Source organism: Grampus griseus (genome assembly GCF_964374135.1).
Source record: "Grampus griseus genome assembly, chromosome: 1".
Lineage (NCBI taxonomy): Eukaryota > Metazoa > Chordata > Mammalia > Artiodactyla > Delphinidae > Grampus > Grampus griseus.
In genome coordinates, this window is record NC_139017.1 from 1,571,035 (window position 1) to 1,584,660 (window position 13,626).

Consider the following 13,626-nt stretch of genomic DNA (forward strand, 5'->3'; position numbering starts at 1 on the left):
GGGCAAGGGGGGTGAACGGTCAGGTTCTTCCTCTGAGCACCCCTGCCCCACATAAGGCTGGTGCCCTTGGGCTTTCTGGCCACTTGTGGACTGACATGTAGGCTCAGGACCAGCCCGAATTTCTGTCTGTACTTGCCTTGTAGCTCGAGTCTTAGCTTTTAGTCCAGGGCCCACAGGGTGGGGTCTGAATGGGACTCAGGAAGCACCCGACGGCCGAATGGCCCCTGGTCAGAGATGAGCTACCTTGGGGCCTGGATGAACTTCAGCTACACCTTCTAAACCAGCATCTCTCAAACTGCCTGCTCTCAGGACCCCTGTGGGGGATTTCCCTGGTGGTCCAGTGGTTAAGACCCCACATTTTTACTGCCGAGGGCGTGGGTTCAATCCCAGGTCAGGGAACTAAGATCCTGCGTGCCGTGTGGCCAAAAAAAAAATTTTTAATTAAAAAAAAAAAAAGACCCCTTTGCACTCTTCAAAATTATTGAGGGTCCCAAAGAGTTTTTGTTTATATAGGTTTTGTCTGTTGATGTGTACGGTGTTGGGAATGAAAACCGAGAAAAATGTCATAGTATTAATTTATTAACTCGTTTTAAAAAGAATAGTAATAGACCACTTACATACTAACATAAATAATGTACTTTCTCAAAGTTGAAAAAAATTACTGAAAAATAACTTTATTTTCCCAAACCAAACCAAAAATGTTTGGCGACAAGAGTGGTACCGTTTTACATGTTCTCTGGACCTCTTTACTGACCTGGCTTAGTGGATGTCGGCCGAGCTCTCCCATCGCTGCATTCGGTCTGTTGCGACATCACATGTCACATTGATCTGGAAAACCCCGCCCCTACCTCTGTTCAAAGAATGAGAAACGAGGGGGCACATAGAGTCTGGGCATTTTTTTTTTTTGCGGTACGCGGGCCTCTCACTGTTGTGGCCTCTCCCGCTGCGGAGCACAGGCTCCGGACGCGCAGGTTCAGCGGCCATGGCTCACGGCACGTGGGATCTTCCTGGACCGGGGCATGAACCCGCGTTCCCTGCATCGGCAGGCGGACTCCCAACTGCTGCGCCACCTGGGAAGCCCCTGGGCATTTTGATGAAAGGATGGACCGTATTCCCGGGTCCCCGCTCTCAGGTAGCAGCGGTTTACTGGTCCTCAGCTTCCCCGGGCCGAGTGCTGCTGACACTGGGGGTGCAGGAACAGGACCCAGCACAAGACAGAGGTGACCTCTGTTAGGACGAGCCCCTAACTCAGTGGCGGAGACCTGCAGAGTCTTGGGGGACCCTCCCCACTTCCCTGCGCTCGCCTAAGGGGACGGCAGCCCAGCTCCAACAACACCTCTCACGGCGTTTTCGCTGGGCTTGTTCCTAACCTGCTCCGTCTCAGCCTCCTCCTGTCCCCACGACGATCTCTGGCCTCTCGTCGACATTATCAGGGCAGAGAGGAGGGGGCTTTCTAGCACAACCTTCAAACGAAATTTGAGGGTCTCGCCTGGTGTTCACATGAGGTCTTGCCCAGTGCTGACCAGTAGCGCTCCCAAGCCCCTCTGGGATGGGGGTTACCCAGCTGCGAGGGGCTGGGGACCACACGCCAAGCTCAGGACCATCTGTGCCCCCCTGTCCCATTCCTGAGGATTGAGCCCCCTGGTAACAAGGTTAAGGAAGGCCACTCGATCTCTCACGGTCTGACCTCTCTGAACACAAGAGGAGACCAAACCTACCAGGGGAAAAGGGGACCCAGACGTCACCCAAATTTCAGGCTTTAGAGACAATAAGAGCACCATTCAGGGGCTCCCTGGATGCTAAGGCCTGCTGGGGACCCCCCGCTAAGAGCAGACCCACCCCCCCAGTCCAGCGCACCCCAGCATCGGGGCGCATCCCCACTTCTGTATCCCAGACAGAGCTCTCAAGCCGGAGTGTGAGGCCCGGCCCACACCTCCGCCCCCGCTGGGCTGCTGCCTCCTTTTACAAAGCTCTGTGGGTACAAACGATACATCACATCTGCTTCATCGGTTGTAGTCCATGGAAGCCGCGCCTCCAGTGAGGCCCTGGGCCCGAGCTCCTGCCTGCAGACGCCTGTGTCCCTGTCCGTATCCGTGTATCCGTATCCGTATCTGTATCCTTGCCCTCGGCCCAGCCCCCTATGGTCTGCACCACACTCTCCCAGCAAGGCCGCCTCCCCGACTTTAAACTGATGTTGAGATCCGCACCCTGCTGCCCCCTCTTACTGCCCCTCCGCCGGTGCTTACCACCCCCGCCCGCCCACAGACATCGTGGCCACGGTGGAGAACGAGAAGCCGTCGCCCTGTGCCCGGACGGGGTCAGGGCGCCGCTGCACCATCAACGGCAGCGAGTGCCGGGGCGGCTGGCCAGGCCCCAACCACGGCATCACCCACTTCGACAATTTCGGCTTCTCCATGCTCACCGTGTACCAGTGCATCACCATGGAGGGCTGGACCGACGTCCTCTACTGGGTGGGTCTGGGCCCGAGCCCGCCGGCTGTCTCCCCAGCACAGGCTCGCCGGGAGCGGGTGGGGCCTGCCAGTCCCGGGCTGAGGGTCTTCCCGCTTCTCCTCGCCCCTCCCCGGGGAGCCCTTCTGGGCCTCAGGTGTGTGTCCTAGCATCCTTGGGGGAGGCCGAGGTACCACCTGTGTCCGCAGGCCCAAGAGCAGGTGAGGGACGGAAACCCGGAGCTCGGCGGGTTCTGGTCTCACGTCCTAACTTGTCCCTAATCCTGGCTGTGAGTGACTTGGTGCCGATGGCGTGGGATCTCAGATTTCCCGAGGAAGGAAGGGCCCTTTGAGTCTCTCTTCTTGCTGCTGGGCAAGATTGCTTTTCCATAAAAATATGATTGGATATCAGGTTCCTCGTCTATAAAATAAAAATACTATAACTCCATCTCAGGGTAGTTACGATGGTTAGTGGGGGCACTAACAATTACCGCAGTACGGGCACCTAGTGCCATAGACGTTCTCTTGCTGGAGGAGTTGACTTGTTTGATGATACAAGAGTTAGGCTGCATTTCTTTTTTGATCCTCCGACAGTGGGAGGCATTGATCCCATTTTCCGGATAAGGAAACCGAGGCTCAGGGACGTTCGGTAACTTGGCCGCTGTTGGACTAGTGAGTGACACGGCCAAGAATTGACCTCTAACCGTCCGGCTCCAGCCCCGGAGCTCAGCCGCGGGTTGACACTACCTGTGGGAGATGCCTGTAAACCCATCAAATGCTTTGCAAATATAAAGGATTAGTGGGAGTAGCTCTCGTAAACTCAGATTATGGGAGCCAATTATTAAACGTTTCGAAGGACGGTCACGCGTGTTGTTTCACCCGTGACCAGCCTGTGAGGCGCGAGCTCACATCATCAGCTCAGGAGGCAGATGGAACGGTGCTCAGAGATGCCGGCGCCTCATCCAGGGTCACAGGCGTGCTTCCTGAAGGAGCCGGCCAAGCGCAGGCCAAGGCTTTTTAGTGCTTCTTCCACTATGAGGAATCTCGGTTGTAAAGGGGCCGACTGGAGGTGGCCGGCATGACAGGATCAGGCAGGGAGCCCGGGGACCGGAGGGAGGCAGGGCTCAGTCTCACCAGCCGGTAGCCATCAGCAAGGCCCAGTTCCAGGTCCTCAGGCTAGAAGAGGCTCCTCTCCAGACCCAGATGGCCTCTTTCCTTGCCCCCGCCGTCGGGTGCGGTGCGTAGGCCAGCTTGACAAGGGGGCCTAAGCCCTCACGTTGGGGATGGGGCTCACACCTGCGTCTGGACCAGGTCAACGATGCCATTGGGAACGAGTGGCCCTGGATCTACTTTGTCACCCTGATCCTGCTGGGCTCCTTCTTCATCCTCAACTTGGTGCTGGGCGTGCTGAGCGGGTAAGGGGCTCAAAGACAGCTGGGAGAAAGGGGAGGAAGAAGGGGGGGCGGGGAAAGGAGGGGGAGGGGAAGGAGGGGAGGCAGTGGGCAGGGAAATGTGGCTTAGAACCCCCGCTCATCCCTGGCTCCCCTTTAGCCAGGAAGAGAACAGATGCAGGCAGGAGCCCCTCCAGTTTTCACCTTTCTCCCTTCTCCTCAAGCCTTCTCCCATCCTTGCTTCCTTCCGTCCACGTGAAGCCCCAAGACCCCAGCCTCCTGTCCCTGGAGGTGCTTGGGCTGAAGCTCGGCACTGAGCATGGCCTTCAGGCTAAGCACACAGACTCTGGAGCGAGAGGCCCAAGTTTAAACCCTTGCACTACTGTTTGGTGGCTGTGTGACCTTTGACTAATTACCTAACCTCTCTGTGCCTCATGAGCCACATCTGTCACATCGGAATAATTTCAGTGCCTGTTTCACAGGGCTGTTGGGAGGATTAAATGAGTTAATACCTGTGAAGTACTTAGAATGGAGGCCAGCACATCAGAAGTGCTAAGTACTCATGGTCATTATTTGTCCGTGACGGCTCCACCCAGCTACGGTGGGCAGCCTGGAAGTGGCCATTGGCCCCGTTGTGCCCACCGCAAGAGCTTCCCTCCAGGCACTCTGGACATAGAATTCAGGGGGTCCGTGGACTAGGGTAGGAAGAACTTGCCTTTATTTCTTTGAGTCCAACTGAAATGCAGCCCTTCCTTCCATGACGTGGTACCAGCTCTGCCCATGACTTGTCCCACCAGGAATCCCTTGTCATATCACAGGTGTTGCAAATATCACTACTTCAAAGTTATGACAGTTATCAGACCGCGCCTGACCTTGCTACTTAATGATTCAATGAAGAAGCATATATGTTACTTTATCACCACGTTACAGCTCAACAACTATGTTTTAACTCCTCGGTTCCTTTGCCAAGCTATGGTTTCATTTGGAGCATTTTACAACGCTGTTCAGAGGAGCAACCCATAGGTTCGCGGGACCCCCAAAGGGGCCGGGGCTCAAAATGGTCAAGAGCCCCTCCTGGACCCTGCGCTGGGCAGCGCTGAGGGTGCGGGCGGTGCGGGCCGTGCGGGCCGACCCTGCTGCCCCCAGCCCGCCCCTCGGAGCCCAGGGAGGGCGGACCCTGCGTGGGGGCCCAGGGCTCCCCCTGCCGCTCTGAGCCCTCGCTGACCCTCGGGTCCTTCCCTTCCACTGCTGCTGTCTGGTTTCTTCCAGGCCCAGGAGCATGTCCCCCAGGGCCTTAAGTCTGTAAGCAGAGCTAAATTACTCAGGCAGCCTAAAGGGTCGGGGCAGTATGGAAAATCGGAGGGTTCATGGCGATTCTGTTAGGGCAATGCACGGTCATGTCATTAACCCCTATGTCCAAGGTCACCCAAGACAAGGCGGGAGAAATGAGATGGGAGGAAAAGAAGGAACGGGGCCGGGGGGGGGCCTGGAGGGCGGGGCTGGTGAGGGGGAGAGGGCCGCCCCTCAGCCTCCCTAAAGGACCCCGGACCCCAGGCAACACTGGGCCGGGGGGGCACGTCCAGCTGCAGAACGGGCTCCCTCGCCCCAGGAAGCTGCATTCCTCCTCCCCCTCCCCCGCCCCACTGCAGGGAATTCACCAAGGAGCGGGAGAAGGCCAAGTCCAGGGGAACCTTCCAGAAGCTGCGGGAGAAGCAGCAGCTGGATGAGGACCTCCGGGGCTATTTGAGCTGGATCACGCAGGGCGAGGTCATGGATGTGGACGACTTGAGAGAAGGTTGGAGCCACGGGCCGAGGTCGGCAGCCCCCCCAGAGCTGCCCTCGCGGTCAGCTCCCACAGGGGCACCTCCACACCTGCCCCCCCCCCCCCCGCTGCAGCCCCAGGGGGCCCATCGGGCAGGAAGGCATCACCACTTTGCAGATAAGAAAACCCGGCCCCTAGAGGCCTAGCCTGACACCTTGCGGTGGAGGCGGCCTGGTGTGCCCTGGGCCCTCCCGGAGCACAAGGTCCCAAAGTGCTGCACCGCCCCTTGGGGACCCGCCCTCCCCTCCGATGCAGGCTCTCTAGGGCTCAGGAAAGCGCAGAGGGAGGGGTCCAGGCCCACCCAGGGTCGCTGTCACAGGTGTCCCCGGTCAGCGGGCCCTTTCCAGGTGTGTCCAGCCCAGAGGGGCCCGGAAGCCTGGCCAACTGGACCTGTCTGTCCCCAGGGAAGCTGGCTTTGGATGAAGGCGGCTCTGACACAGAGAGCCTGTATGAAATCGCAGGCTTGAACAAAGTCATCCAGTTTATGTGAGTATCTGCCCAGCTGCGGGTCCTCCCAGCCCGCAGCACCCTGAGACATGTAGTTAGACCCCGGTCACCTCCCTAGGTGGCTTTTGGGTCTCTTTCCCTTAACGCAGCTGGAGGGCACTGGGCAGATGACCTATTTACTCACCACGTAAGGAAGAAACTGGGAGCCGTTGGGATAATTAGTCCCGGAAACCTCTGCTCCAGACGGGGAGTTAGCCTGTGACCACCATGAGTGTCGTGGGCGGGGGGGCTGGAGGCAGGAAGCTGGAGAGGACCGTGTGTTCTGTTTGGCTGCTTCCTTTTCCAAATTCATACGTGACAGTGATTTTGAAAGATCCAACAATAGAGAAATACATCAAAGAAAAGATGGCCTTCTCTGCCCTTCAAAGAGGTAACCATGGTAACAGTTAGATTTATATCTCTCTGAAGCCTCTTGCACGCTTTCATTTCTCTTACACGCACACGCGCACGCACACACACACCCCAGCTTTTTTCGGTTTTGTTTTCACTTTTTACACGATGAGGTTTCTCATATTAACCACTGTCACCTCAGAACCAAACACAGTGCCCAGCACACGGGAGGGCTCGTTGGCTAAATGAATACGATCCCCACATAAACTGGCAACTGACATTTTAAATTTAGAATTTTCTATTGAGGGCAACTTTATACAGACACAACCCTTTTTTTTTTTTCTAAGACTTTCTTTTTTCGGAGCAGTTTCAGATTCACAGCAAAATTGAGCCGACGGTGCTGAGATTTCCCGCCTGCCCCTCCCCCAGCCACGCCCAGCGCCCCCCACCATCGACATCCCCAGCAGATGGTCCGTTTGTTACAACTGATGAACCTGCGTCATCCAAGTGCATAGTGTACATTGGGGCGCACTCTTGGTGTTGGACGTTCTGTGGGTTTGGGCAAACGTATAATTACGCGTACCCACCGTTATAGTATCACATAGAGTATTTTCGCTGCCCTAAAAATCCTCTGTTTCTGCCTGTTCACACCCCACCTCCCACCCCTGGCAACCAAGCACCGATCTTCCTGTCTCCATAGTGTTGCCTTTCTCAGGATGTCTTTAATTGGACTCACACAGCGTGTGGTCTTCTCAGATCAGCTTTTCTTACTTAGTGACATGCATTTCGGGTCCCTCCACACCTCTGCAAGGTGTGATAGCTCACACACCGTCTTTTGTTGTATCTTTGAATGTAGAATGTTCCACAGTGCGCATATGTTGTAGTCTGTTTACGTAAGCTGTCCAGTTTGGGGCAATACACACAGTGCCCCAGGGAACCGTTGTGCATAAGGGTGAACATTTCTGCCGCGCAGATGCCTAGAAACAGGCTTGCTGGGTCAAAGGGAGCACAGGTTCTAACCTTGGTAATTGCGGCACAGAGGTCGATCTGACAGTGGAGGTGCCTTTCTGCGCGCCCTCCCCGACACCAGATATGACCAATTTGTTAAAGAATTGCCTTTATGACGGGCAAAACGGGGCATGCCAGGGTTGCTTTGATTAAGTTGGAAACGCACGGAGCCCTGCTCTGCGCCGGACCTCGTCTCTCATTCCGTCTGAGGTCGGCATCATCACTATCCTCCTTTGAAAGGTGAAGACATTTGCTGTAAGAGGCAAGATTTGCGATCTGTCTCTGCAGTTCAGGTCCTTGGCCCTCTCATGTGGCTGGAGGAGGGAGTGGGTGGTGAGACTTAAGTGTGGCGGCCTCGGGGAGGAGCTGGAGGAGCTCAGCCTCGGCCCCGCCCCCCGCCTTCTCAGCCGACAGTGGAGGCGGTGGAACCGCGTCTTCCGCTGGAAATGCCACGACGCGGTGAAGTCCAGGGTCTTCTACTGGCTGGTCATCCTGATCGTCGCCCTCAACACCCTGTCGATCGCCTCGGAACACCACCACCAGCCTCTCTGGTTGACCCACCTGCAAGGTGAGACACGCGGCCAGCGGCCAGTGCTGGCCAATGGCCCCTCAGGTTTTGCAGAAGAAGTCGTTAGATGTCGACATTGTTTTCTAGAACTTCTAGGCAGTGGTACTCGTTTCCTCGTGGCATTACCAGGGGCCGTAACAGCAACAAGTTGGGGACACTCCAGGTGCTCGCCAGATGTCTGGGCAAATTATCACAGACACTGGACGTACAGATGACCAGTAACTGAGCGCTTCACGCATCCAAGTTCAAGTTCTACTCCAGAAACAGCAATCTTTCACCCACTGTGTATTACACACGTTCTCTGGGTCAGGCCCAGTAAAGAAGGCAGGGCACACGGAGGAGGAATGTACCTCTCTTGCCGCCAAGGAGCTTCCTGAGCCAGAGGAAAAGACAGATATTGATAAGTGACGTCAGGTCAGTATAGGGAGGGCAACAGTGGAGGTCAATACAAGGTAACAAGAGGAGGATTACAGAGGAGGGGAGGTTGGATGGTAGGAAGACACTATGTTTAAAATGATGCAAGAGGGAATTCCCTGGCGGTCCAGTGGTTAAGACTCAGCGCTTTCACTGCTGTAGCCTGGGTTCAGTCCCCGGTCAGGGAACTAGGATCCCGCAAGCCACGCAGTGTGGCCTAAAATAAAATAATGAAAGAGATAAAAGAAGGAAAATAGAAAAGAAGATTGTCTTCTTCTGTGGAAAGGAGATAGGAAACAATGCTACAGATCAAATGCATTCATGCGTGCATGCATCCATCCATCTATCCGTCCATCCATCTATCCATCCATCCATCTATCCGTCCATCCATCCATCCATCTACCCATCCAGGCATACATCTATCCATCCATCCATCCATCCATCTATCCGTCCATCCATCCATCCATCTACCCATCCAGGCATACATCTATCCATCCATCCATCCATCCATCTATCCGTCCATCCATCCATCCATCTACCCATCCAGGCATACATCTATCCATCCATCCATCCATCCATCTATCCGTCCATCCATCCATCCATCTACCCATCCAGGCATACATCTATCCATCCATCCATCCATCCATCTATCCGTCCAGCCATCCATCCATCTACCCATGCAGGCAAACATCTATCCATCCATGCACCCATTCCTTCCTTCATGCACGCATCCATCCACCCATTCATCTATCTATCCATCCATGCACCCATTCCTTCCTTCATGCATGCATCCATCCATCTATCCATCCATCCATCTATCCGTCCAGCCATCCATCCATCTACCCATGCAGGCAAACATCTATCCATCCATGCGTCCATTCCTTCCTTCATGCACGCATCCATCCACCCATTCATCTATCTGTCCATCCATGCACCCATTCCTGCATCCGTCCATCCGTCCACCCATTTATTCCTTGCAACCAGTCTTCCTGAGAGCCCCTTGAATGTGCCAGGCATTGTCAATGCACTGTCAATGACCAAACGTGGACAAGATGTGAACAGTGCCCGCCGAGAGGAGTCAGAGATGAATTTGAGGTTCCTGGCCCATGCAGATAGATGGCTGGTAGTGCCCCTTGCTGAGATGGGGAAGACAGTCAGTGACCCGGTATTTTGGGGGGGATGGGGGAGGATGGGCAGTACCTATCAGCTTAGACTTGAGCACGTTGAGTTTGAGGTGCCTCTGAGACATCCCAGTGAGGTGTCGAGGAGACAGATGGAAAGTAGGTCTGGGACTCAGTGGAGAGGTCTGGGTTGAAGAGTGTAAATCCGGAGTCATTGGCAGGCATGGCAATCGAAGCTGTGGTCTTAGAAGACATCACCAGATCCCCAGAGGACGGTGTGTGCTCACGCGCACAGCTCAAGTCCAGCACTCAGGGCTGAGGTAGGGGTGCGTCTGCAGAGAGGGTGCAGGAGAAGCAGGAAAAGCAGGAGAAGCAGGAGAAGTGCAGAAGGATGTGGCGTCCTGGAAGCCAAGGAAAGGGAACATCTGAAAAAGCAAGAAGGGACTTCCCTGGCGGTCCAGCGGTTAGGACTCTGCACTTCCAACTGCAGGGGGCACGGGTTCGATCCCTGGTCAGGGAACTGAGATCCCGCAACAGTGTCAGTGCTTCTGGGAGATCAGGGAAATGGGGTTAAAATGCTCACGGGTTGACCGGTGGAGTGAGGAGGGTGGACCTGCTGAACACAGTGTCGTTTAGTTTCCTAGAAATCTGGACTGCATTCCTTCAATGGTGAAAATTCACCAGGTTTTCCTGGATCCGGAGGGCAGGGAAAGGAAGATGCCCTGAAAATGCAGGGAGGGTGTCCAAGGTGGAGGGCTTGGCCAAGGCAGGCAGGGCAGGGAGGAGAGTGACACCGAGCTGCGTGACCCACCCTGCAGACATCGCCAACCGGGTGCTGCTGGCCCTGTTCACCGTGGAGATGCTGATGAAGATGTACGGGCTGGGCCTGCGCCAGTACTTCATGTCCATCTTCAACCGCTTCGACTGCTTCGTGGTGTGCAGCGGCCTTCTGGAGATCCTGCTGGTGGAGTCAGGGGCCATGACACCCCTCGGCATCTCCGTGCTGCGCTGCATCCGCCTCCTCAGGATTTTCAAGATCACCAAGTGAGCGCCCGCCTGCGCGCACTGCCCCATCCTGCGCCTCTGCAGCAGAAAGCACCTTCCCCCTTCCACCTCGGCCTCTCCTGTCTTCCTACCTCTCACCATTGTCTGTGGTGTGGAAAAGGTGGAAGAAAGGGGAAAAGAAGCGTCTGGGAGCGGGAGGGGGAAAGGAAGATGGAAGGGGAGCAGAGAAGGGGGCAGTGGTGGGACGGCCGTGTGGGCCGGGGCTGCACAGGAAGGGGTGGTCCTCACCCCCGTGGGGTTCAGAGTCCAGTGGTGGCACCAGCAGCTAAACAGCCGTCCTACTAACAGAATGAAAGGACAGACCAAGACCTGTGCTCTGGCGGAGGGAAGCTGGGTGTGCGGCCCGGATCCAGGCAGCCCTGCCCGACCCCCCCGCATCCCACCAGCCCCCAGCCTCCCCCAAGCCGCGCCGACAGCAGGGACGCCGGGGGTGGGGGCTGCCCGTCTCCTCCAGGTACTGGACGTCCCTGAGCAACCTGGTGGCCTCGCTGCTGAACTCCATCCACTGCATCGCATCCCTGCTGCTGCTGCTGTCCCTGTTCGTCGTCATCTTCGCCCTCCTGGGCATGCAGCTCTTCGGCGGCAGGTACGACTTTGAGGACACGCAGGTGCGGCGCAGCAACTTCGACAACTTCCCGCAGGCCCTCATCACCGTCTTCCAGGTAGGCTAAAGCCCGCTGCCTGCCGCTGGAGATTGGGCATCACCTCCTCCAGGAAGCCTTCCATGATCCGACATTGCCCTCTGGGCCCCCGCATCCCCTCCAGGCCACAGTCGCCTGTCTGTCTCCTCCACGCTCTGGAGGCTGGGTGCTGTGTCCAGTGTGTCCTGTGTGTCCTCATCCCTTTGCCCAGCAGAGCCCCGGCCCACAGTAGGCCAGCGGTTAATCAGTGAAGGAGTTGGGTGGGCAGGGAGCTTTCTTTCCCACGTGCTACTAGAATCTCTGAGCACAAGGTCAGACAAGGTGGGCTGTCCCGCCCCAAGGCTGCAAAAGCCCCAGAGGAACACAAACCACTTCCCACTGTGGGGACATGGCTTAGCCACCGCTCACTAAAGCCACGGCCGGCCTCCAGAGCGAGCTGCCTGAGCGCAGAGCAGACACACGCTCCTCTCCGTCGGGCCAGTACTCAGGGGACGCCACCTCGGTGTTGCCAGCGGGAAGGGCAGTTGTGACAACCGGCCGGCCCTACACAGGGTGTCACCCTCGTTCTTCCATTCACCCCACCGGCTGGTCAGGCATCCTGTCTTTCAAGGCACCTGACATTTCGCACTCTTTCTGGGGGCTGGAAAGGCAGGGGGTCCAGTGTGGGCAGCACAGCTAAGCCTGGGCCTTAGGAACAGAGCTCGTGGAAGCCTTGACGCCACAATCAAGTCCTTGGCCCCGAAGAGCCAACGATGAGGTCTTCGACCCCCGGGAGAGGTTCAGGAGGGCAGGGACTTCACCCGGGATGAAGAGAGAGGACCGGTCTGGGGGCAGGGTTGGAAGGGGACTTTTGGACGGTGCAGTCCCCAGAGAAGACCCTCGAGTCCCTCTGCGTCCCCCACCCTCCCTCCCCTGCCAGGTGCTGACAGCTGAGGACTGGAACTCCGTGATGTACGACGGGATCATGGCCTACGGCGGCCCGACCTACCCCGGGGTGCTCGTCTGCATCTATTTCATCATCCTGTTCGTCTGCGGCAACTGTATCCGCCCAGACGCAGGGCACAGAAAAGGGCCTGGGGAGGAGGCTTGGGGGTAAAGCGGGGTCAAGCTGCTCAGGCCTGCTGCTGGGGAGCTCCTGGGGGTGGGGAGGTGGGACACAGCCCGTGGCAGTGTGGGTGTAGCTGTAGGACACTTCCTTCCGGCAGGACGTTAGAGAAACACAGGGTGACTGGTGACAGGTGGGAGGAATCAGTCACAGAAAGACGGGGAGACTGGAGCATGGGAGGAGGCAGGTCCCGCCCCCCGGGCGTCCCTCCCCGCCCCCCGAGCCTCTTAGCGGGTCGCCTCAGACATACTGCTCAACGTCTTCCTGGCCATCGCGGTGGACAACCTGGCGGAGGCGGAGAGCCTGACGTCGGCCCAGAAGGCCAAGGCCGAGGAGCGCAGGCGCAGGAAGATGTCCAGGTGAGCGGGGCGCGCCCAGAGGGAGGGACCTGCAGGGCTCCGGCCGCTCTGGGCAAGGGGCTCCCTGGGGAGCAGAGGCCAAACCACTGTGCCGCTGGCCGAGTCTCTGAGGTGTCCCCGGGGCAGGACTGCAGGCCAGTCGGCAGGCGGGACCCCGGGGGCAGAGCCAGGCAGGCTGGCCTCCGCCCTGTCACCACACTTCCTGGAGGGGGTCCCTTCCCTCTGCTGAGCCTCAGGCACCTGTGAGTTTGCCGTTTCACCCTCTGCGGCCTGGGACCCTCCCCTGGGACTGGCCAACGGCCCCTGGGTTTGCCCGGCCGCGGGTGGACGCCTGTCCTGTTCCCTCGTTGCAGAGGGAGGACGCGACGCGCCCGGCCCCTGGGCGCGGGGTCAGCCTGCAGTGTCCTCAGGCTGGGCGCGTCCCCCAGAATCTTCCAGTTGGTCTTCCACTTTGGGCTTTCTTGGTTTTCCCACCCAGGGGGCTCCCAGACAAGTCAGAGGAGGAGAAGTCGATGGTGGCCAAGAAGCTGGAGCAGAAACCCAAGGGGGAGGGCATCCCCACCACGGCCAAGGTGAGCCCGTCACGGGGGGCGCTCTCAGGGGCCGCACGGGGAGGGGCCTCTGAACGTCCCCTGTTCGCCTGGTGCCTTAGAATGCCGGGGGGCAGGGGGAGGCAGGAGAGGGGCTGTCTGCCTGGGTAACAGCCAGGTGAGGGCACCAGCCAGGTGAGGGCAGCTCTGTCTCACGGAATCTTTTGTACTGAGGACACAGACGCCCCGATCCAGGAACCAGACTTCCTTTGAGTCCCAGCTTTCCACCCCAGTCAGGGTGTCCCCCTCGCCTCAGAG

The 13,626-nt window shown here is 57.6% G+C and overlaps 1 protein-coding gene across 3 annotated transcripts in view; it reads left to right on the top strand.

Moving 5' to 3' along the window:
- The window catches only part of CACNA1S (calcium voltage-gated channel subunit alpha1 S), a 61,195-nt gene that overhangs the window by 16,989 nt on the left and 30,580 nt on the right, over positions 1 to 13,626 (top strand). For all 3 annotated transcript variants that reach the window (XM_082660286.1, XM_082660285.1, XM_082660284.1), the window contains exons 6-15: positions 2,266 to 2,471; positions 3,759 to 3,862; positions 5,488 to 5,633; positions 6,065 to 6,146; positions 7,913 to 8,073; positions 10,427 to 10,652; positions 11,128 to 11,335; positions 12,234 to 12,354; positions 12,664 to 12,778; positions 13,257 to 13,350. In XM_082660286.1, coding sequence (XP_082516412.1) covers positions 2,266 to 2,471; positions 3,759 to 3,862; positions 5,488 to 5,633; positions 6,065 to 6,146; positions 7,913 to 8,073; positions 10,427 to 10,652; positions 11,128 to 11,335; positions 12,234 to 12,354; positions 12,664 to 12,778; positions 13,257 to 13,350 — 1,463 coding nt within the window. The remainder of the gene's footprint in view (positions 1 to 2,265; positions 2,472 to 3,758; positions 3,863 to 5,487; positions 5,634 to 6,064; positions 6,147 to 7,912; positions 8,074 to 10,426; positions 10,653 to 11,127; positions 11,336 to 12,233; positions 12,355 to 12,663; positions 12,779 to 13,256; positions 13,351 to 13,626) is intronic.